Source organism: Photinus pyralis, unplaced genomic scaffold (assembly GCF_008802855.1).
Source record: "Photinus pyralis isolate 1611_PpyrPB1 unplaced genomic scaffold, Ppyr1.3 Ppyr1.4_LG8, whole genome shotgun sequence".
Lineage (NCBI taxonomy): Eukaryota > Metazoa > Arthropoda > Insecta > Coleoptera > Lampyridae > Photinus > Photinus pyralis.
Window position 1 is genome coordinate 34,182,267 of NW_022170819.1, and position 25,609 is coordinate 34,207,875.

The window sequence follows — 25,609 nt, forward strand, 5'->3', positions numbered from 1 at the left end:
AATTTGAAATTTTTCCTATCTCTCTCTTACTCACTGCGTCTATTTCTCTCTTACTCATTGCGTCCATCTTTTAGCTATTCTGAAATAGAAGTTAGAAAATGAACAAGTTTTAATTATGTTTATTATGGTGCAACACTCAACAATTAACAAAAAAACATTACAATCAAAAATTAAGCGCAAATTACTCACGGAACTAATTGGATACATTACAATGGGTCGAGATGGTGCTGATCGCATAGGAATGAAAATCCCAAAGGCTTATCTGGAAAGGTATCGTTGGATATCATCACTCCTATGCGATCAGCACCATCTCGACCCATTGTAATGTATCCAATTAGTTCCGTGAGTAATTTGCGCTTAATTTTTGATTGTAATGTTTTTTTGTTAATTGTTGAGTGTTGCACCATAATAAACATAATTAAAACTTGTTCATTTTCTAACTTCTATTTCAGAATAGCTAAAAGATGGACGCAATGAGTAAGAGAGAAATAGACGCAGTGAGTAAGAGAGAGATAGGAAAAATTTCAAATTTCCCGCCTTTGGCGGCCATTTTGTTTTTCCGTCATTTTGTTTTCAATTAGAGTATAATTACCTGTGTGTAATTATTACATGTGTGTAATTATCACATATGTGTAATTATTAGTACAGCAAAGTAATAGACCCACGAATTAAATAATTAGAGGAAATTCCGAGAAATCAAACCGCGAATTAAATTAATTAAGCCGCGAATCAAATTAATTAAACCGCGAATCAAATTAATTAAACAGAAATTCCGGGAAATCAAACCGCGAATTAAATTAATTAAACAGAAATTCCGGGAAATCAACACGCGAATTAAATTAATTAGATCAATCAAACCGCAAATTAATTTAATCCGACAGTAATCAATTTAATTGATGACGTCACCAATCAAATCAAATGTCAATAAAGACCAAAATCGTACCAGTTTTAATTAATTAAGTCAAAATTCCAAGAAATGAATCAAATTTCCCAGAAATAATCCCCCAAAACACCCCCGCCCACGTGGGCGACCCCGCCAATCAATTTAATCGACCTTGATTGACCCCCGCGAATTAATCCGCGAATAAAAAAGGAGCTTTGGCTGGTGCTGCTAATTTATGCCTGTATGCTCTGCCTTGGTAGTTGTAATAGTTCTGCGGATTCTTCCGTTACTGTTGCTTGCAGTAGGCGCACCTCCGGATGGTCTGCCATCGCTGCTATCCTTGGTCTGGAACATACTTCGCTCTTCTTACCTGGGACATCGCTTCCAGAGTCCTTTAATCTCGGATCGCTTGCATTTCCAGAACGAGAGGCCAGCATTCATTCCCAAGGGTGAGACGATATGAGTTAATGCGATTAACTAATTTGCACATATTGTAACGTAGTTTAATTTGCTCTCCAAGGTCATGTAATAAAAATAAAAATAAAAAAATAAAATAGGTAGGTAGATAGAGTGAAGGTCACTGATTTGTTTCAATATACGTAAATATTACGATAATTCGATTTTGTGTCTGCGATCAAGTGGTCTCTAATAATAGAGCGATATCAAAATTTCAAGTACAAGAACAAAAGGTCCATTCTTCCTGGAGAAAGTTGCGTTCTAAATTTAATGATATTGAGCTAGCCGTAGGTACATTTTGAGAAAAAATTTAATAATAGGTGCGATCAAGAATTTGCAACAATCTAATGTAACAGCCGTTACATAATACCTGAATAGGGATTTCATATCTGTCTATGATAAATGAAAGTGTGTACGAGAATTATCATGCCCCTTATCATTGTCAGAAAGAAATTAGGCAACGATTACTATATCAAATCTTGTTATTCAATAATTTTATATAAGTGACATTCTACATCTTTCTGTAAAGCAGACAGGCGTTTGCCTCATACAAGAACCTTGGGTTTACAAGGGACGAGTAAGAGGCTTAAGTCAGGTTGAGGGCTCACTTTATTATAAGAGGGACAGTCAACTGAGTACCAGGACTTGCATAATATATGTCGACAGACGCATCGAGTCTTATTTAATGGCTGATTTCTGTTTTAGGGATCTTGTGGCTCTAAGACTTCAGCTGAAAGATGGAAAGGGACGGAGCAGGCAATTAGTAGTCTGCTCAGCGTATCTACCATATGACTCGGAAGAAGCTCCACCTCCCAGGGAGCTAGCTGAGTTGATAGAGCACTGTCGGAGTGAAAGGCTCCCTCTTGTGGTTGGCTGTGATGCAAATGCACATCACGTTGTGTGGGGCAGCACGGACACGAACTCGAGGGGCGAACACATTCTGGAGTACTTGCAGACAACTGATTTGAATGTTTTAAATCAGGGAGAAACCCCCACCTTCGTTACGTCGCGGAGGCAGGAGGTCATTGATCTAACGTTGGGCTCTTTCTCTATAGCTCACATGATCTCAAACTGGAGAGTGTCTGATGAACCGTCTCTTTCGGATCACAGGCACATTCTTTTCCAACTAAACCTGTCATTCAACGGTGGGCCCTGTAGGTTTCGGAATCCCCGAACCACCAACTGGGACTGCTATGTTGAAAAACTGACAGAACGGTTGGATAAACCACCTTTGCTCTGCCGGAAAGCAGGGCAGGTGGAAGAGGCGGCGGCAATGATAAGCGACGCTATAACGGCGTCGTTTGAAGACAGCTGCAAGCTGCGAACTGTTCGGGGAATGAAGCGAACACCTTGGTGGAACTCGGACCTTGAAAAAGTTCGTAAAGAGGTTCGAAGGCTCTTTAACAGGGCCATGCGTACTAAGTTACCTGCGGACTGGGAGGATCACAAACTCGCACAGCGCAGATATAAAGACCACATTCGACGGTCTAAACGGGGATCGTGGAGGACTTTCTGTGGCAACATGGAAGGGCTTCCCGAAGTTCAAAAACTTCGTAAGATCCTTTTGAAAGATCCAGGGCAAAAAGTGGGGACGCTGAGGCTTCCATGCGGCAGATTTACATCTAACGCGGGTGAGGCCCTCACATGTCTCCTGGAAACACACTTTCCAGGCTCTGGAGACTATGTAACTTCGGAACCGCCAGAAGGTGCTACCCGGGTCGGTGCAAGGCCGATCGACTGGAGAGTAGCTGCCGGGGTTGTTACCAAGGGATCCCTGAGATGGGCTATCAATACGTTTAGCCCATTTAAGAGCGCAGGACCTGATGGGATATTTCCGGCTCTTTTGCAAAAGGGCCTGGAACCATTACTTCTGCACTTGTTGCACCTCTTTAGGGCCTCTGTGGCTTTGGGGTACATCCCCATAAGCTGGAGAAGGGTCAGAGTTGTGTATTTACCTAAGCCGGGTCGTACTAAGTACGACACAACAAAGGATTATAGGCCCATCAGTCTATCATCGTTTCTTTTAAAAGCGGTAGAAAAGCTGGTGGATGCATACATAAGAAACGGGGCGCTGGTCCTTAGACCACTACTCCCGTTTCAACACGCTTACAGAGCTGGCATGTCCACGGAGACGGCTCTTCACAGTCTCGTGTGTAGACTGGAGAGGGGAATGTCTGCTGGAGGGGTAGCTCTGGGAGCCTTTTTGGACATCGAAGGTGCGTTTAACACCACGTTCGATTCCATTAGTGAGGCTGCTGAAAGCTTTGGCATTGACGGGTCAATCGTAAGATGGATCCGGGCCATGCTTGGAGGCAGGGTCATCATAACCTCAATCGGAACTACGGAGATGAGCTCATCGGTCACTAGAGGATGTCCGCAGGGTGGAGTACTGTCTCCACTACTGTGGTGCCTGGTGATAGACGGGCTCCTTCGTACACTAAACGAGGATGGAGCGTATACACAGGGATACGCAGACGACCTCGCAATTGTCATTGTGGGGAAGTTTCCGAGCACCGTAAAAGAGCTCATGCAGAGGACTCTTGGACAGGTGGATAGATGGTGCAGTAGCCACGGTCTCTCTGTCAACCCGGAAAAGACCGAAATTGTTCCATTTACGAGGAGACGGAATGTGGACCTTAACGGTCTCATCCTTCGAGGACGCCAATTGTGTCTGACCAGGGCAGTTAAATATTTGGGGGTCACTATAGACTCCCGTCTGTCCTGGAAAGGGCACATTGAGCGAATTAGCAAGAAGGCCACTGCATGTCTATGGGCATGCAGGAGAGCTTTCGGCTGCACATGGGGATTAAATCCTCGATTAGTATATTGGCTTTACACTTCGGTGATAAGGCCGATAATATTGTACGGCGCACTTGTATGGTGGCCTGCAACGCGCAGGGTAACATACAAGAAGCAGCTGAGTAAGGTACAGCGACTCGCTTGTTTGGGAATCACTGGAGTCATGAAAACCACGCCAACGTTGGCTGTGGAGGCTCTTCTGGGACTTGAACCTCTACACTTATCGGTAGAGGCCGAGGCCCGGAGGGCTTCCATAAGACTAAATGATTGGGGTGAGTGGAAGGATAGAGGCAGTCTCGGACACGGGCGGATCTGGGAGGAAACTCTTAGGTCCGCCCCCTTCCTCGCAAGAAGGGACGTGATTCGAGCTACCCTACTTGAACCGAAGAGGTATAAAGTCATTCTCCCGGACAGGGAGCAGTGGCTGAACCCAGATCGTCCGTTCCTCAAACCTGAGGGGCTCGTGTGGTTTACCGATGGGTCCCTAACGGAAAAGGGAACGGGCATGGGTATACACGGTGACCGGCCGAGAGTAGGCATCAGCCTCTCCCTTGGCCAGCACAGTACTGTGTTTCAGGCAGAGGTGCTAGCCATCACGACCTGTGCGCAAGAAAACCTCCGTAGAGGTTATCGTAACCAGCATATATACATATGTAGTGATAGTCAGGCGGCGTTAAAGGCTCTGTCAGCTGACAGGGTCCGCTCGAATACGATGCTTGACTGTAGGCGAACCCTAGATAGATTAGGTGAGTCTAATAGGGTAAGCTTGATATGGGTGCCGGGGCACTCTGGAATAGGGGGCAACGAAAGGGCGGACGAGTTGGCTCGCGAAGGCAGTAGTGGGGTCCTTGTCGGGCCTGAGCCCACCCTTGGAATTGCTCCCTCAGTTGTCAGGGTCAGGATTAAGAACTGGGCGACCAGTCAATTCCAGGCTCAATGGCAACAGGCAGCTGGGCTCAGACAGTCCAAGACCTTTTTAACAGGGCCTCTTGGCAAATCTGAGTCTTCTAAGCTTCTAAACCTAAACAGAAGTCAGATTAGGAAGATCGTCGGTGTCTTCACGGGACACTGGATGGTCAACTATCACCTGCACAATATTGGGCTTGTGGAAGACCCTGCGTGCAGGTTTTGTGGCGAGGTAGAGGAAACTACCGAGCATGTAGTCTGTTACTGTGACGCTCTGATCAGGGACAGACATAAACTCCTCGGTGACAGTTACTTGGAACCGAGGGAGGTGAGGAAACTAAGGCTAAACAGGGTCTTATCCTTCATTGAAGGGAACGGGCTCTAAGCTTTGGTTGTTTAGAGAGGGGGTTAGCACAATGGGCCTTTGATGAGCCTAAGTGCTGCCTGTAAAGGCTCCCCCTTTGATGAGCCTAAGTGCTGCCTGTAAAGGCTCCCCTGATAGAATAGAATAGAATAGACATTCTACATCTATCATCGTGTAAATAGGCGACTTCGTTAAAGCCCTCGAAGCGCAAAATAGTTACGGCTTCCTACTCGTGGGTGCGCCACTAACTTCCGGCTGGGGGTGAATGAACATCAAGAAAATGAAAAAAATCTTACCAAGATAGTTCAACATTGTGCAACCTCTACTTGGCAGTCTTCCTCCCTTTGGAATCTATTCCGTTTCCTTATGGATTTGCAGTTCTCTTTTCATATTTATCTTATATAATAATATTAATGAATATAATACAATATAATAAAATGAATACAATTTTGATGAGAAAATCATGACATTGTTTCCTTAATTACGTACTGCAGGTTATTGGATAATATAAAACTTGTTACTCTTATTTGCCGTGAATTAATTATTATTTATTTATGTGGCCTTATCACGAATTTATACACTGTGTCCAAGATAAGACTGTCTATCATGCGGATCTCGAAAACCACTGAATATACGAAAATTAGGGAAAAGTTGCGCAAAAGAAAAACAAAAGTTGGAAACTGTTGGTTTCAACAGGATGCTGACAATTTTCGGTTCTCCTTAAATTGTTACGTATAGTCCGGATAGTCGGGATAGTGTACTGCAATCAAGACGGAATATAGCTAAGCGGTTGATATCAAACCAAACTTGACATTCCAAAAGTTGAAACGTATAAAGCAAAACACAAGGGATGGCTGGGCGAAGACAAGATTGAAGTCGTATGACGGAGAAGGGGTTCTATATAGAGAATATGTATGTTTTTCGGTTTTCGTGCGTTTTCAATGAAATGCGCGCGATAGTACTTTATCTTTTTTTTTATCATAACGTCATTAAGGTCTTTCTGATGGCTGAAGCATGCTTCGCAGGTTTAGAAATACGCATTGAGGAAAATGATCCCTGAATGTTTATGGTGCAATTTGCATTTATTACATACTTCAGTCAGACCTTTTGATTTGTTTAAATACCTATATAATCTACCAAGCTCATAGGGTGCATTTATTATAGACGTTTAGTTAATTTAATTTAATGCGTAAGGATTTTACATAGGTACTACATTCTCAATGCTACATATTTCATATACGCAAACGCATACAAACAACAATACAGAAAAAGTTAATAATTTATAACAATTTTATTGACATTGTAACAGAAATAATTAATGTAGAGGCAGCGCCATCTAGGAATCAGAAATTTTGCAGCAGGTTACGTACCATAATCCGCAAATGTTTAACTCGTCTCTGCCGCTGAAATGCAACATAAATATTAATTATCAGCTTTTAATGTAAGTTTGGGAATGAAATAAGAACACCCCTGTTGTAAATATTGCAAAACTACAGGGGATGCAGTTGAAATTTACTTAGCAATTATCAATTTTTCCTAGTCATGGTGGAGAGAAGAAATTAAAGCTTCCAGTTCCTCAAATCGAAAAATAAAGTCATTAAGTGCCTACTACCAAAGAGTAAGGGTACTACTACACATTATTCGCTAACGACCAGTAATCATCCATATAAATTATGAAGAAATACAAAAGGAGCATACCAGTTGAAATATCCGTCATCACACGAACCAAATAACCATTTACAGTCACAACTGGATTTTGGCCCTACGTAGCATTTTGAGACACCAGCCATTGACAGCTCAACTAACGCCAAGACCAACACAGTGCATAGAATGAAACTTTTCATGTTTAACACTTCCCAACGTAATTCATGGCTACGTATATATACCTACAGCAAAGTGTTTCTAATCTTATCTTATTAGTTATCATATCATATATAAGATTGGTTATATATACTTAAGATAAATTATTTTCGTGCCGAAAAACGCCTTGCTCCATAAGTTATCGCGAAGAAAGGTTTGTGACTTGATAACACTGTTGCGCAAGTCGTCTCCAGAGTGTACCTACAGTCACAAAAAAACCTGTAATAGAGGAATTTTGCAACACGTGGAGATTGGCACACGTGCGCACGATAATTAGCTTTAGATTTGGCATTCAAGTATTTTTTTAGAGCTCAATAGGGGCAAAATGGAGTTCCACCGGATTGGGGAGTAGGACAATATATACTTACCCCTGAGAGGTTCCACTCTGTATATACAACTTACGACGATACATACATTTTTGAGAGTTGGCAACCATGCAATTTCTAGGTGGAAAAAAGCTGCCTGCGCCATACAAAAAGCACAGACGGGGGTTACCTTTTGGGCATCTTGTCTTGAATGGCGGTCGTGAACGCGTCGCTCCATAAATGTTTGTTGTTATTTTGTGTGTTTTTAATGCAGATAGTAATCTTTGCATTTCTTTATCTTGTATTTGTGTTTTGTATGCCACATTTTATATTTTGTGTGTGTTTGAATCTTATTTTTGAAATTTACTTGGTTCAACCGCAATGCATAATCACATATGTGATACCGTTATGCTATTGTTTGTAATTGTTTACGTTTTTGGTGTAATGTTTGCTAAATTTATGTTTATTGATGTTGATTACTTGGTCTTGTCCCTGAAGTAACATTCATATAAGTTTTAATCATTTTATTTTAATATGTGGAAATTACCGATTCGTTTGATGCATGTACTGACTTGTTGTTTGTAACTAACAATTTTCTCCGTGAATGAAGCAGTCACGGGGGTGGTAAAAACTGTAGTCAAAATTGAGCTACGACACCTAATTCCGTGATTGTCTTCGACATTCAACTGTAAGCTCGAAACCCCGACACCAGGGGCGGGCTACCTATCTTGCCGGAGTGGGATTACGCTAATCAAAGCTCTTCAGTTTAGAATCTATGTGCGATAAATGAATGGCGATACAATAATTTCCACATAGGTACACACAGGGACAATAAAAAAATAAATAAATAAATAATTCCCAAAACTTGTTTCTAATCTATATGTTACCTCTTGAAGTTTGCCTGCTACTTTTTGTGATGTTATAATTTTATGTTACGCATTCACATCATTACAAACAATTAATCTTACAACACAACACAATTTTTAAACGTTGCCGTGTTGACTTTATTTCCGTGTTCTTGTAGTGTGAAGTTAGCGTAGGACATGGGGGTTAAGTACACTACACCCCATTTATTTATTGCCCCTCTCTTGTTCGGGCCCTCAACAGGCTTGTGCCCAATTACAGAATGACCCGCATAATGCTTTTTTTTGGAGGTGCCTAGCAGAAGGTCGTAGGTTGCTCTATATACTACTCCGGTATTTAACTTACTGACTTACTTACTAATGGCATAGTATAATACAAATAGTAAGCCAACCGGTTCGCGCCAATTCTTGATGATTGTAAAAAGATGTACCGGAATATGCTGCCACCTAGTTGATAGTAGCTCAATATGCTCGTCTTAGAAACTACATTCATTATTGTCACGGAACGATATCAGTTATCGAAGCGGGAAAATACAAAACATGATCGGTAATCGAGTTTAAATATATTCTTCCCATATCGTATTATTCGTATTCCTATTTCATATCGTCATAATCAAGCACTGTACTTAACAAGCAGAGCTGGAATGATTACCTACTGCAAAAAGTATTCGAATACTGATTACAAATTACTTTATCATAAAAGTAGGTATTTACAGTACCTAATTTGATTAAGTACCTACTTTACAAAATTTGTATTTAATTACTGATTACAATTGTAATCGATTTACTTTAGCATCGTAATTACATTAACTACATTCTTAAACATGCATCTTGCATGCGCACGTATCCATACTTTATTTATCGTTAACGAGTTCGTTGATTCTTTGTTATTACCATTGTAACAATGTTATTACTTATTAACGATCCTCCAGACCGTTCATAATTTTGTATTGCTGTCTGTCTATCCGTTTGTCGCCCGTATGCACGATAACTTTGTGTAGAGCGTGTAGAATTTTGAAAATGGGTACACATATTCTTAAGGATATAGAAAGGGCGCCATTGTTTTTCAACTGAGTAAACTAACGGACCAAAAAGTTATAGCCCAAAAACTGCCCACATCTAAAAAGAAGGCTTTTTTAAATAATTTTTGTTGTTTGTACATATGAATGTCCGGTTTTCTGTGTTAGTAAATATTCCTTAAACCTCAAAAAACTACGCCGATGGATAAAAAATTTGCCCCAACTTTTGTATCTGCGCAATCCAATTTTTTTGATGGGAAAATGAAATTTTGTATGTAAGCACCTCGAACGTTCCTGTCCCTCTTTGCATAATCCGCTTATATTTTTAGCGCATTTTCCAAGGAAGGTGGGTGCGCTATTGCAGCCACTTTCTCTGTAAATCGAACAGATTAATAGAGTTCTGTCTCCTATATTAGAGCAGAGCTACTTGCAAACAGCGTAAGAAGCTTAATCTGTGGACCGTCCAATTGCGGTAAAACCAATACGATGTTCAGTCTATTTCAAATCGCTAAATCAGGACAAATATAGGCTTTTGGGGGAAATTCTTCTTCACATTTAGCGAGACCGCAGACATTATGGAGCCCAGTGCTGCCAAATCGAATTCAGTTTTTGTCTTTCACATCGCTTGTGAAAAACAGGACAACATTAAAGTGTTCTTTTCAATGGTTGTTTCTACTTGGGTCAGACGAATTTTAAAATTCCTAAACAATTGATTAGAGATAACTCCAACTTAATTGTCCTATTCGAACAAGAGACGAGATGTACTATATTCCATACATAATGGGCACCCTGTATATGTTTGGCATCACTGTTCTCCTTAAGAGCCTGTACTGAAAGCTCACAAGAAGCTTACTGTGAAACGCACTATAGTACAAGCTTCCTATCTACATGTAATCGAATGCTGCTTGGATTTATATTTCTAAATGTAGCACACTAACTGAAACATTCGTCTGGTAAGACCAGGTTCTGCAATTGATTTTCATTCTGTTACGATATATCTCGAACATATTGTTTTGCCAAATACTAAATTTTGAAAACAAAATCATCTACTTGGCTGTGTAGGGAAATTGAAATTGACACTTCAGCAAACGTCTAAAAATTTTCAGCAATATGTATAGCTCGCTACGCACAGTTTTCCCAATCCTCAAGTTTCGAAACATCGGTCCACGTTGCAACTTTGGAACAAAAGTCAGCTGTGAGTCTCTCTCCATAAAAACGTTTGTAAATTCTATTCGACGAGGCAGGGCCACCATCGACGACAGAAGAGAATTTAAAGTCGCTCAAGGGAGAGTGTGTGGTTATTACCAATTGTGAGGGAGGATTAGGTGCAGATTTGGCAATACAACTGGCGAAACTTGAAGCCAAAGTGATAGTGTGGGATAAAAATACAGATGGTACACGTTAGTTTCGGCTCAAGGCCAAATAATTCCACCCCGATTTCAGTTTTGGTGCACACCAAAAGGTACATTAAGTCTACGGCGGGATACGATCTTGAAATTCATTCCTGCGATCTCTCCAATCGGGGTGACGTGTATAACGCGGCCGAGGCTACACGGAACCAATTCGGCGAGGTTTGAGCACTTTTTCCGCAAGTTTACAGTTGATGTTGCAGGTATCTATGGTTGTCAATACAGTGTGCTTGTCGTCCGAGAAACCATTTTTGAGCACCCATGATGATCTGCTCGAAAGTATCTTTCGTACAAATATAATGTCGCAAATTTGGGTATGTGGGTTAGGGCCAATGGGTGGGTGGTTTTATATCGGTTTTCAGATGACGAAAGCATTCTTGCCTCACATGATTGCGGCGAATAAGGGTAGATTTGTTGCCGTTTCTTCTATGGCCACGCACATCGGCCTTCCAAAGTTGACCGATCTGTGCGCTACAAATTCTGCCATTTCTAACTTCATGGCCGCGCTCTGCGCCGAATTGGAGCACAACGGTAGCGTTGCTACTTGTTAGAATGGCGCTTAAGTGGAATTTGTAGGAATCACCGGAATCAAGATGACCACCATTTGCCCCTACTTCCCCCAAAACGCCAACTTGCACAAAAATGCCAAACTACGCCTACTTTCAGGCGTGAGCAAAGAGAAGATCGTCCAGAGAACCGTAGATGCCATTCTCAATGACGAAAGTCACGTTTTTCTGCCAGGATGGTTCAAAATTGCAACCGCTTTACGATGGTCTCCGCGTTCGCTTTTTAATTGGCTCACAATTAAACTTGATGTTTTAGGTATTGCCCCAACACGGTATCGAAATTGTTGAAGCAAGTCTTCATCAAGGATAGCAATTCAGCGCTGCTTTTAGAGGACCCACCAAAAGAAATCGTCGAAGAAGTACTCGATATAATTGAAGCACTCCCTGTTAATGCCTCTGAAAAAGAATCACATGTACGAATACCGCCACAACTTGGCAACGCAACTCAAAAATTATAAGAACTGTAAGGTCGCAATAGAAATTACCAAATTTACTGGTGTAATTTATTTATAAATTCCATGATGATCGTTTGGAAGTAGGGCCCAAGTCCATATGTCACCTTTTTAGCGCATTTCCACAAAAATGCGCTATTGTGGCCACTTTGTCCGTCCGTCTGTCCGTCTGACCCTTCGTCTGGACGCTACTAGTTCTTTACCTTAAGAGCTATTGTTCTACTTTTTCCGCTCTTTGGTTCGTTATGGTGTCGAGGCTTGCATCAAGGAACGAATTTTTTCTGTGTTTAATGCTAAAAAAGTTATTGTAAAAAAAAAACAAAAAACCATTTTTTCTATTTCGGTGTCACAATGATGATTTTGTACAACTGTTTACGGCCGAAAACAGTTGTACAAAGACAGTGATTATAGTCGTTTTTTTTTGGTAACTCATCTCTTAAGTTGGCAGTTACTAGTTAGTACAAGTAGGTACTTCGTTGGGTACTTCCATGTTTGAACTTCAAAATGTCAGTCTTACTACGCTGCCAACCTAAAACTTAACGGCATAAAAAGTGTTCCCAACATAAAACATGTTAGTTCTAATGTTCCCTATAGTTTCTGATAATGATTTTTTTAATTAAATTAAAGCACCGAAATAGAAAAAATAGTATGAAAAACGCGTGTTACAATGCTTTATTGTAATACTCCTATCTTGCGGACACTCGTGGCTACGCTTCGCGTCGCCACTCGTGCCACAAGATAGTCGTATTACAATAGGTCGCATTGTAACACTTGCCTTTCAATATACTATTTTACATGTTCCATCATCTTACTCGTTTGCCGTTTATTAACGATCCTAGAGATCGTTTATAATTTTGTATTGCTGTCTGTTGGTCTCTCCGTCTGTTCTTTTTCTGTTTGTCCATCTATCTGTCCGTGTGAACGATAACTTTGTTTAGAAATGTCCGATCGCTATGAAACTTGGTACACATATTTATTTTGATCATGCGCAATTTAATTTTTAGCGTATTTCCACAAAAATTATAAAAAAACATGCCCTATTGTGGCCACTTTGTCCGTCCGTCTGTTCGTCCATCTGTCCATCCGACTGTCTGTCCGTCCGTCCGGTCGCTACTAGTTCTTTATCTTAAGAGCGATTGTTCTACTTTTTTCGCTATTTGGTTCGTTATGGTGTTGAGGCTTGCACCAAGGAAGGAATTTTTTCTGTGCGGCTTGAGAAAAAAGTTATGGTAAAAAATGTATGTTTTTCATGTACCATAATTTTACACTTTTGCCGTTTATTAACGATCTTTGAGATCGTTTATAATGTTGTATTGCTGTGTGCCCGTCTGTATGTCCGTCTGTCTGTCCGTGTGCAGTTGTGCGTTGTCCACCATAACTTTTGTATTTGCGCAATCCAATTTTCCTCAAATAAACGAAAAACTAATGTCGAATCAAAAAAATTGTTTTGCACATGGGCAATCCGTTTTTTAGCGCATTTTTTAAGAATTAAAAAAAATGTGATATTGTTTGCGTTTTGTCCGTCCGTCCGAACCCACTTCTACCGTTTTGAACTACTTCTAGGCCCTAGAAGTAGTTCAAAACCCCTAGAATCTAGGGGAATGGTCCTAGAGTCCTGGAATTTCTTGCAGTAGGTAGCCTGTACCTTGAAGTTGTGCCAGACGGCCATCAAATTTCGCTGTCTAAAAGGGGGGCCCTCCTCACGAATTATTTCCCGAGATGCTGTTTTTGAAAGTAAAACGTGCATAGCTTTTAATACGAGAACCATTTTTAGATTTTGCATACGCATACCTTTAGTGGTGCTAAGTTTAGAACATGGGGGAGGGGGGCACGTGTTTGTTCTACCCTTGATGGTATTCTAATGAAAGGTCTCATCGAAATAAATTGGTTTGTACAAACTATAACTTTCTCGTGCGACTCTTTTTCGAGATCTGTGAGCGACGGGGTTTGAGGGGGGGGGGGGGGGGTTAAAAATTAATTTTATCTCTCATTGTATTCTAATTAAAGGTCTCAACGAAAGGAATTAATTTCTACCAACCATAACCCTCCTCCTCGACCTCTTATCGTGATCGGGTATATTCCCTTATACCACAAGAACGGATTGTCGGAAGAGGGTACTCACAAAGGGCGATTGAGACGTCTGCAAGAAATATATCCATTGGTATTTGATGTCAAAACAAAAGCTTTTTCGGTTAAAAAAAGTGCGCTTTATCTGCACAAGAGTTGTGCACAATTTATACTTGCTTTATTTGTGAAGATATTTAAATAAAATTTTATATGGAGGCACCTCGAATAAAGGTAAAACTAATGCCGAATCAAATAAATTTCTTTTGCACATGCGCAATTCGATCCGACTAAAAACACGCAACACAGTAATTGTTGCGCATGCCCAGACCCATATTCATTATTTGTGAACCAATTCTTCTACAATTTTAGGGTAGGATTCTTCTTATACTGAAATTGAAGTAGCAGGTCACAAATAGATTGCACATATGCAACTCTAACTTTCTTACTTGTGGTCGGATTTTTACTACAATCTAATAGAAGTTGCACCTTACAAATGAGAAACGAATGCAAGTGGAAATGCGCTTTTTGTAAATCGCTACGATTACTTTTTTAACTTGTTTCATTTGAAAGCTCTCTGCAATGCTGGTATCGGGAAACGTTATGTGAAAATTGTCGCTAACATTCGAAAAACTTGTTTGGTATCAACGTTGGAACTTAACTTTCAAGGTCACCACAAGGAACCAAGCGAACCTTCATTTAACCCTCCAAGCCACCACCAGAGGATAGTGATCTTTGAGCTTCACCTCTACCTACTTTCAAAAGCGATCTTGAACTGGTCCATCACCGGCTCTATATGGCTACTAACTGTAAATATTAATTATATCTACCCAGTGGCGGATTTAAATTTTTTGCGCCTCTAGGCACACCGAAAGATAAGCGCCCCTTCAAAAATAATCTTTAAATTGCAATAAATTTTAAGATGCTAATAAAAATCACATTACAGTACAACCTCGTTAATTCGAATAGATTCGCACCACCGACTTTTCGGACAAGCATTAAGAAATAAACTTTATTCTTTTCAACGTCTTCAGGGGTGTCATCGTTGTTACGAGGACTATCGCGATTTCGGACTAGCGTGTATTCGGATTATCGAGGTTGTACTGTATAACATGAAATTTTTAAAACTAATATGAAAAGAAATACAGTATAGGTACCTAAGGTTCTTACAGTTACAGTTTGTTTAAACTATCTACCAATTCCAATTTATTCCATAATTTTAATAAAAAATGTTTCTCCTGTTGTAACATGTTAGGGGACTAAAACTTAAAATATTACCTAAAATAAATATAGTGCGAAAAAATGCCGCCCTCTAAAACAGCCGCCCCTAGGCACGTGCCTAGTGTTGCTACATATAAATCCGCCACTGTATCTACCAAGAAGCGAAACAAAGGAAAATAAACCCCCCTTTATAACAAAAAGTTTCTTTTATTTTATCAGCATTACAATATTCCTCAAAAAGAGCATTGATGACGTGCACCATTTTGGTTATTTACGTCAATTCTTGTTTTCCAACCTTAATTAATTTAACAAAACCTTTCACTTTGTAGTGTTTGTCCCTTTTAAATTCAGTTAACCAAAATTCACATTATATCCTGCAATCAAATACTAATTACTCAATATTAATTTTCTTTCTGCCCATCTAATTTCACTTCTGACTTGTTATCTTGGATTCAGCCATTTATATTGTTTAACATCATTTTTTGTGTGGATTAGAGTACTGCCACCTTAGTCTATTTCCTACGTTAAATTGTGGTTAAAAAAATATGGAATGAACGAACTGTTGATATTTGCACAGCGGCGGGAGAAAGTAAAGAGAAAAAGGTCAGAATCAGAACACTACGACACATACATTTATTGTATATCGACAACGACAACTAGTACAGCGCATACTGACTGCGCAAGTCTGTTAGCGGGTGCGCTAAGTAAAGATTACCAACTTAACACCCCCTTGTAATCTGAGCTTGGATAACAACAAACAACAATCAAAACTATAAAAGATATTACCTACATCATTCCAAGTTTTGTCCTAAGTTTGTTAAATTTAACACTAACAAGTGGTTTTGTGAGGATATCTGCTAATTGATCTTCTGATCGTACATATTCAATTTTGATATCCCCATTCTGAAATTTTTCTTTAATAAAGTGATACCTAACGTCTATATGTTTTGTCCGTTTGTGAAATATGGGATTTTTCACTAGTTTAATGGCACTTTGATTATCAACATAAAGTTGCACATTTTCAATTGATTTACCACTGATCTCACTGAGCAGATGTCTCAACCAAATCGCTTCTTTGGTGGCTTCCGCCGCCGCGACATATTCAGCTTCCGTAGTCGATACAGAGGTCGTTTGTTGTCTACGACTGCACCACGTAATCGCTCCATTAGCCATGTTGAAGACGTAGCCAGTTGTGGATTTTCTCGTGTCGACATCGCTGGCGTAATCCGAGTCAGAAAAACCATGTACAGGTTCGTCACTAAACGTGTACCTAATTCCCAGATCCTTTGTATGCTTTAGGTACCTCATAATTCGTTTGACAGCATTCCAATGAGGCGCACCCTGATTATTTTGAAATCTACTTACTACATTAACGGCAAATGCAATATCAGGGCGTGCGGTTATTGCTGCAAACATAAGTGAGCCTACGGCTTCTCTATATGGAACTCCTTCGTCCTTGATGTGATCATTATCCTTTGACAATATTACATTTGGATCTGCGGGTAGAGTCGATGGCTTCGAATCTTCAAGATTGAACCGTTTCAACATACGATCGATGAAGCTTGAAATACAAATAAATATTGATCCATTTTCATTATCAACATTTATTTCAAGTCCTACAAAGCAGTTAGGTTTACTTACTGTTATTTCGAACGTTTGTTTCATTTTATCTGTAATTTTATGAAGCAAATTTTCTTTCTTGGTTAGAATTAAACCATCGTCAACATAGATTACCAAAATTACAGTTTCATTATTAAAGTTTCCTACGTATACACACTTATCACTTTCACATTGTTTAAAACCAAACGATTTCAGAAACGAACCAAACTTCTTATTCCAGCATCTAGGTGCCTGTTTTAATCCGTACAGGGATTTGTTCAACTTGCAGACCAAACCTTGTTCCGTGGTTACTCCCAAAGGTGGCGCCATGTAAATATCTTCCTCCAATTCTCCATACAAAAACGCGGTTTTCACGTCAAACTGTACAATCTTATAATTTTGTTGAACTGCATATGCTAACAAAATTCTGATTGTATCGTAGCGTGTTGTAGGAGAATATGTTTCATTATAGTCCGTACCTTTGATTTGAGCGAATCCTCGTGCACACAACCTCGCTTTGTATCGCTTCCCGTTTGTTGTTGTTTTTACTTTGAATACCCACTTTGAATCGATGGATTGTTTATCCTGTGGTAAAGGCACTAGACTCCAAGTGTTATTCCTCTCCAGCGCATCTAGCTCCTCGTCAATGGCAGCTTTCCAGTTTCCAGCATCTACGCCATTAATAGCCTCTTCGTAAGTTCCAGGGGTCGCCTCAATCATATTCAATTCATCGTCATCATACCATTGTGGTCTGCGAATAGTTCCACGGTTTCGCAACTGATACCCCGATAATTCCGCCTGCTGGCCAACGACTTCGGTATCTTCATTTGTTACCCCAAGTGGCCCAGGTTGCTGCTGCTCGGAAGCCTCATCTTGTTGATCGTTTGTTGTTAGCGGAACCACGATCGTATTTACACGAGGTAGTTTAACGTCGTTATTCTCGTTGAACGATACGTTACGTGACACTTTAATTTGCTTCGTTACTGGGTCGAACAACCTGTAGTTCGAAGATTCGTTCTGGTACCCTACAAATATAAGTTTTTTACTTTTGGCTTGTAACTTACTGCGTTGACAATCAGGAATTTGCATAAATGCTTCACATCCGAAGATTTTTAAATGTTGTACTGAGGGCTTTTTCTTTGTCCAAATCTCGTATGGTGTTGAGCCTGGCGTATGAATGTTAGAGGTGCGATTTAGGATATACACCGCTGTGTTTACTGCCTCGCCCCACAGATGTAAGGGCATGTCCTTTGTGTATATCATTGACCTTGCACTTTCCACTATTGTACGGTTCTCACGTTCCGATTTTCCATTTTGTTCGGGACTATATGGAGCACACGTCTCGAGTTGTATCCCGTTATCTGACAAGAAACTCCGAAAATCATGGTTTACATATTCGGTGCCATTATCAACTCTTAATGTTTTTACACAAAAATCAAACTTGTTTTTAATCAATTTCACTAATTGTTTAAAACAATCGAGCGTTTGCGATTTATGTTTAACGAAATACACAATTCGATAGCCTGTACAATCGTCTTTAAAAAGTACGAAATACAGAGCACCACCTAAGGAAGGTACAGACATCGGACCACATAGATCGCTGTGAATGTACTCTCCTGGTTTTGAATTTCTCGGTTGCGACTTACGAAAAGCCAACTTATGCTGTTTTCCATATTGACAGCCGTCACACACAAAGTTTTCATCGACATTGTTCATATTTACACCTACAATCGTACCGTTCACCACCATTTTTTTAATTGTTTGCACATTCACATGTCCTAAACGTTCGTGCCATAACCTCAGATTATCTCCACAAACAACATTTAGTTCCCGATTAACTGTACGAAACATTAGTCTATATAAGTTATTGGATCCACGCACCGCACGTGCCTTTAACTGGCCACTTTCCAGAATGTTCGCGTATTGATTTTCTTTTACGATGGTCATTCCTTTCTTCGTTATTGCACCTTCCGAAAACAGATTCCTCCTCAAACCAGGAACGTACCAAACATTTGTAATTATGCTTTTCACCCACGAGTAGTTGACCAAACATTCGATTTCAATTGAACCTACGCCTTTTACTGCCAACTCTTGGTTGTTACCTAGCTTCACATTGAATTCTGTTACCGTCTCCAAATCAGTAAATAGGTTTCTGAAAGGTGACATGTGTGCTGATGCGCCACTGTCTAGAGTCCATCCTAGTTCATCTGTCTGGATCTCTTCCATTAATTTTTGATTTTCCACGTTGAAGGCGGAGTAGTTACTACCGAGGTTTGTTTCCATCACATTAGTATTACTGTGCGCACTATGCTTCTGTTTACGAGGAGCACGACAGTCTTTTGAAAAATGACCCTTTTTACGACAGTTGTAACAGGTCACAAGACTTTTCTTCGATTTTGGATTAGATCGACTATTGCTTGCATTGGATGTTAGCAATGCACTTTCTGATGCTTCGTGTACACTCAGACTGGATTCTTCGTCCATAAGCCGGGCTGTTAGATTTTGAATAGTTTGTTTAGTTTCATCTAAGGAAAGCCACGCTTGTCTAAAATTTCTGTACTTCATCGGCAATGTACCTATAATCTTTGTGAGTATTGCAGCGTCGCTTATTTGGTCACCAGATTGTTTAATCTGTTGTGCTAAATTTTCAACCTTTGAGATGTGTTGAACCACAGAATCATTGGCTGCCATTTTATAATTGTGAAATTGTTCATGGGCAAGCATTTTATTGGTTTCGGTCTTCAATGCATAAACACCGTCCATTTTCTGCAGTATCTCAAATGACGATTCGCAATTTTCTATAAGCGTTATTTGCGATAGCTCCATGGTAGACGTAATAATGCACATCGCTTGCGCGTCTTGCTTATTCCAAGCAGTAACCTGTGCAACAGGTTCTGTTGGTTTAACGGTTGCTCCTGACGCTATATCAAAAACACCTTTTGCTTTTAATGCACATTTTAGTTGGAACTTCCATTGATTATAATTTTTGCCATCAAACTTATTGATGTGCGTTACATTTAATCCGTCGGCCATTTTGGTGTTTGTCGTTTTCCAATTTCCACACGGAGTACACAACAACCGCTCTTTCCTTTACTTACGTCGCGACACACACGAATAGTTTCCCTTATAACAACGGCAATTTAACTGGGCACATAACCTGTTGATATTTGCACAGCGGCGGGAGAAAGTAAAGAGAAAAAGGTCAGAATCAGAACACTACGACACATACATTTATTGTATATCGACAACGACAACTAGTACAGCGCATACTGACTGCGCAAGTCTGTTAGCGGGTGCGCTAAGTAAAGATTACCAACTTAACACGAACATTGCTTTCATAGAGCTCTAGAAAAGGAACATTTGGGCAAGTTAATATTAAGCCTATATTGTTGATCTCATTTGGAGATATGTTACGTGGTTCTCCAAGTCATTTTGCTTACTTCTTTAACGGTTTTGTATACATGTTGCTCTGGAGTTTGAACCCTTTTCAAACATCCAAATTAGGAGTACGTAGTTATAAAACGAAAATTTGCGTCTCTTTTGTACACATTTTGAATTTTCATTGTAAATACTCGCCTTTGATACGCAATCCGATTTGTGAAGTAGTTTTATTCAGAAACTAATGCCGCAAGTCGTTCAACAACTGCTTCAGGCTGGGCATTTTATTTTTGGCGTTGCAAATATAAATAAAGTCATACAGTGACCAATCAGTGGAATACGGGTAATAGTAATCAGTGTATTATTCCTCGCAATAACGATAAGATAAGCAGATAATAATTAACAGTTAAGCCGTGAATAATCGGTTAAATATCTTGACACCTACATATAATATAATAAATGCTTATAGACTAGTATTATTGTCATTGTGAAGACATGTATTTTAAACTTGTGATTGCTTCTGTTGCTCTCATGTGTGTAGGTGTTGCCTCAGGTATGTATCGACACGTTTATGATTTTATGCACGGTCTCCAATTTGCTGCCCACTATAACTTTAAAATACTTAGCGTCTTTAAACTACAAGCATTTACAATTAACATAGATGGCTGTACTAATTACTTTTTAATTTTTAACTCCTATTGTAAGCCTGAAATCTCAGACAATTTTTTTTCCGGCCTCAAAAAAGGGCGGTGTATAACCTTCCTTTTTTACCAAAAATCGACTACACCAAAATTTCTGGGGAAAACACTTTTTCTTATTAATTTTGGTGCGTAGAATCCAAATCAATTCGTACTTTTTCTAGACTTCTCAATCAAAAGTTATAGACTAGAAACCAATTTCGAAAGAAAATTCAAAGGGCTGTAACTTTTGAACTAGTAGCCCAATCTTGGAACTGTTTGAAATTATGGATTCTACAGGCCACATTCTATAAGAAAAAAATTTTTTTCCGGGTCGATCTGAGCCAATTTTTTTTTCCGGCCTCAAAAAAGGCAGTACTTTTAAGTTATTCAAATATTTGAGAACAATATAGAAATGTTTAGGGAAAGTTTCCATTGTCACATAATCAAATATAAAAATCCGATACAACTGAATACCGAACGATCCTGGAGTGAAACTTTTTGACTCGATAGTCTACGTAACTTAAAAACAATAGGGATCTTTCTTATATCCTTAAGACCATGTGTACCAATTTTCAAAGTTTCTAAACAAACTATCATGCACACGGACAAACGGATGGTCAAAAATGGATCTGTTCCAAAATCGCTAGGATTAATTTCAGAAAGGCGTACGTATCATGTGCACGACGTACGATCGCTTTGAAGACTGGTACACGTATTCTTAAGGATATAACTGGTATAAGAAAGGTCCTGGTAGGTACCTCCTATATAATAATATAATAATAATAATACGCTTTTACTCCCCTTAAATTTGTATATAACAATAGAAATATAAAAAAAAGCTAACCCCATACAAAGTATAACTTGATTTTTTAAGTAGTATTAAGCCTTTTATCTAGAATACTATTTTAAATTTTTAATGTATTTGAGTGACAAGTATTCGAATACCTTTGAAAGTATTCGAATACGTTCTAAAGTATTTGAATACTTATTTTTTAAAGTATTTGAATACTTTTCAATGTATCTGTATCTAGTATTCGGTTGTGCTGGACGTAAAAGTATTTAGTATTCAAATACCTTTGATTTGTGTAAAGTATTTACTATTTAGTATTCAAATACTTTTTGAAAGTATTCTGCCCAGCTCTGCACGAAGTCTAGGTATACATCACCACCGCACACTATTTTTTCGCATCTTTGTAACGTGAGACTATAGTAGGCATTCGGGCCCTTTGACTTCAGACAGTTTAAACATTGAGAATATACGTGTTTGTTATAATTTCTTGAGTATTGAGAAGGCGTTAGGAGCATAGGAATTTTTATGAGCGAGAATTTCAAATTGAAATCGTAAATTGTTTGCCATATCTTTTACGTTAAGTTGAATTTTACTAATCTTTATTTAAATAGAGGATATAATTTTTATCCTGAGATGATCACGGTCGAAAAGTACCATAGGGTATATATACATTGTGCTCCAACTTGGGTATTAACTACCACATATACCTAGGAACATTAAATTAAACCTTTATCGGCACAATTTTAGTAGAATATATGTAAAAGATGTCCTAAGATGGATCCTTATGGACCACCATGGATGATAGTGGCGATATTCTGCTGATCATAGTCGTAGTGAACAAGGATTGGCCTTAAAAGCTGATAATTACCAAGTGGCGCTTTGTAGTTAAGTGGATTTATAGTCAGTTTTCATCATAACAAAGTTGTTGAGAAATGATATGGGCAGATTAATAGATTGTTATTTGCAATTAAAGTACCTATTTAGAATGGGGATAGATTCATTCTTGGAGATAAGAGAGATGGTAAATAAGTTTACGCAACATCGCCGTGAAATCTTGATTTCCATGCCTATTTTATGGAAATTTTAGTTTAGCAGACCAGACCACGTTTTCTCCCGCCTGTCACTTACGGTCGCACCTGTGACATTGCTTACTTTAGGTCATATAATTATACATAGACATGGCCTCCCATTTACTTTCAATAAGGAACATCTGTGCCAACATACCTAACAAAGACAGAGATATGTTTTGCACCGCAGTAGAACACCGCACATGCGCAAAACTACTCGAATTTCCTACTGTAAACCCCTGTTCTACGGAAATATACGCCAATGAAGTGTCGGGAATTCCAATTTGACACACAACTGAATGTCCATAATGATTCCTGTTATCATTGACATTAATCAAAAGTGCTATATAAAAATTGAAATTTTATATTAAAATACGATTTCGGGTAAAATTTAATACACAACTCGTCAGTAAAATGACATTACTTGACTCGGAAGTTAAATTACTCGGCCCCAAAGGAACCTCGCACTTCAATATTTTCTCACCAGTGATATGTCATTTTCCTGACCTTTATATAAATAAATTTGGATTTCTTTAAACGCATCGAATCGTAGGTCGCCTCTGGAGCAACTGCTATGGTTGCTATGGACATTCCGCCTACGACCCTCAAGCCGTTATCAACTGTCGTCGCTTTATTAATATTACCGAACGTCATTCTTGTGAAGGATATTGCGTATTTCTTTATGGAAGTAAGTAATATGTTAGCTAATACACATACATAATCTTTTTTTTTAGCTGTTATTGGAGAAACAGCTAACGCCACATTAGCCATGAGGTATTGTTCTCGCTATCATTGTATGTTCATCACATTACATGGCGGCGTAAAAGAACACTGTTCGGATTGCGAACACGACTATTGCAATACTCAAACATATTGATTTTACAACAGTTAACGATTACTCAAATTTATAAGTTGTAGATTTATAACACTTGCGCGAAATCACAACCATCATGCGGACGTCGATGTTGGAACTTCTATTAATCCATTTTCTACCTATGTTTAAAGTAGTAACCAGTTATTGTCAATAAAAACGTGGACCTATAATATAACATCAATTTAACTAATGTGTGTTGTTTATTTATAAGTGCTAGTTTGGATTTGCGTCTGGGTTGAATACAAATGAGTTGTAATCATGTGGTGTTTCTGAGTAGAAGACGTTTTGTGTCTTTTATTTGTGCCCGACCAGGCAGCACTTAGGGACACCAAAGGCCCATTATGTCCACCCCCTTTCGTTAACAACTACGTTCAGAACCCGTTCCTCTCAATAAAGGATAAGACCCCGTTTCGCCTAAGTTGTTTTACTCTTCCCAGTTCCAGATAACTGACGCTAATCTGTCTCTGGTCCCTACAAGCCCAAGGTTGTGCAGGAATAGTTGATCATCCAGTGCCCCATAAGGACACCGGTAATCTACCTAATCTGGCTCCTATTCAGATTGATAAGCTTAAAAGAAACAGATTTGCCAAGGGGCCCTGTTAAAAAGGCTCTGCATTTACGCCCGTACTCAAGGCTGCCTCGGTCCTTCCACTCGCCCCAATCGTTTAGTTTTATGGAAACCTTCCGAGGCTTTGCCTACACAGATAAGTGTAAAAGCTTTAGTCCCAGAAGTGCCTCCATGGCCAAAGTTGGCGTGGTTTTCATGGCTGCAGTGTCTTCTCGACAGGCACAGTATTATATTGGCCTTATCACTACAACGTAAAGCCAATACAACAGTTGATGGTTCAAGCCCCATATACAGCCAAAAGCCCTTCTATGCCCATAGACATGCAGTGGTATTTTTGCTTATTCGCTCAATGTGCCCTTTCCAGACCAGGCGGGAGTCTAAAATGACTCCCAAATATTTCACTAACCTGGTCAAAATCAGTTAATATCCTCGAAGAGTGAGCCTATCAAGGTCCGCTGTTCTTCTATTTGTAAATGAAACTACCTGGGTCTTTTTCAGGTTAACGAAGAGACCATGGCTACCTATCCACCTGTTCAATAGCCTGTTGGAACTTCCAGTAATTATAATTTTGCTTAGATAACAAACGACACATTTCTAAGAAGATCACGGACATTCTCGAGAATTTCCGAATACCTACGAAGATGACATCGAATTTTTCGGAAAGAACGCCTCACGTCCGTTTTCTTTCCTTATCGCCAGTGACAAATCTTTTACGGCGCCTGGATGGCGGTTGCTAGCGCTCCGGTATCTAGGATACTCGCTACAATATGAAATGAAAAGAAAGAGTGATCAATTTGGTACATCGATAAATAAGTTAAATTATATAAAAACAACTCGTAAAGCAATAGAGAGCATCAAATGAGCATGGTTCAGTTCCAGAATCGGCTAGAATTAATTTAACAAGAAAATGGCGCAGGTGGGAATCGAATCAAGTATTCAACAATAAGATTAACGCATATACACCGCCCGACAGCCCGAGTAAGAAACATATACTGAGGAAGAATCGAAACTGTATTAGGTTATTGCTACACGGAATAAACGGTTAATTGAATCACACAGGGCAACGAGAAATAGAAAAAATTTTATAATTCCAAAAATCCGAGGAAATCCGAAGCATAAAGGCATGTGGTCTAAAAATCTGAAACACCGAAAGAAAGCGAAGTGGAAATCGAAACCCAGATAAACCAAAATAACGTAATTCAAAATTTATGATGTCTCACTTATTACAACACTTTTCTTTAACCTTTGGATTTTGAACCATCTTGGGCCTTGAACCAGTCTTTGAGCCTAAACAATTTTGAATATCGATCTATATCTTGGAATTTGAACCATTTTGAACCTTGAATGGTTCTCAAACTTTTTAAACCCAAATCATTTAGAATCGTAGCCTCTTGAGTCGCTTTTAAATCCTTTGGAACTTGAATGATGATTAGCCTACAACAGTCTTAAATAGTGAATCATCTGGGATGTCGAACGATTTTCGGTC

The 25,609-nt window shown here is 39.4% G+C and overlaps 2 protein-coding genes and 1 long non-coding RNA gene across 3 annotated transcripts; 2 read left to right on the top strand and 1 right to left on the bottom strand.

Annotated features, from left to right (window-relative positions):
• Positions 1-6,575: 6,575 nt before the first annotated feature.
• LOC116179848 lies at positions 6,576-7,323 on the bottom strand. Its single transcript, XR_004147055.1, has 2 exons — positions 7,107-7,323; positions 6,576-6,811 (listed from the first exon to the last, which is right to left on the bottom strand). It is a non-coding gene; the product is annotated as an uncharacterized LOC116179848 (long non-coding RNA).
• Positions 7,324-10,507: 3,184 nt separating this feature from the next.
• On the top strand, positions 10,508-11,923 carry LOC116179299 (estradiol 17-beta-dehydrogenase 11-like). The gene is made up of 7 exons (XM_031499058.1): positions 10,508-10,650; positions 10,700-10,849; positions 10,899-11,026; positions 11,068-11,178; positions 11,227-11,395; positions 11,441-11,636; positions 11,687-11,923. Exons 1-7 carry the CDS (start codon positions 10,566-10,568, stop codon positions 11,886-11,888), a joined length of 1,041 nt encoding a protein of 346 aa, XP_031354918.1. The 5' UTR covers positions 10,508-10,565; the 3' UTR covers positions 11,889-11,923.
• An 8,338-nt stretch (positions 11,924-20,261) lies between these two features.
• Positions 20,262-23,729, top strand: LOC116178947. Its single transcript, XM_031498613.1, has 3 exons — positions 20,262-20,697; positions 23,235-23,369; positions 23,416-23,729. The coding sequence occupies exons 1-3, from the start codon at positions 20,640-20,642 to the stop codon at positions 23,556-23,558; spliced, it is 336 nt and encodes a 111-aa protein (XP_031354473.1). The 5' UTR covers positions 20,262-20,639; the 3' UTR covers positions 23,559-23,729.
• The last annotated feature ends 1,880 nt before the right edge of the window (positions 23,730-25,609 follow it).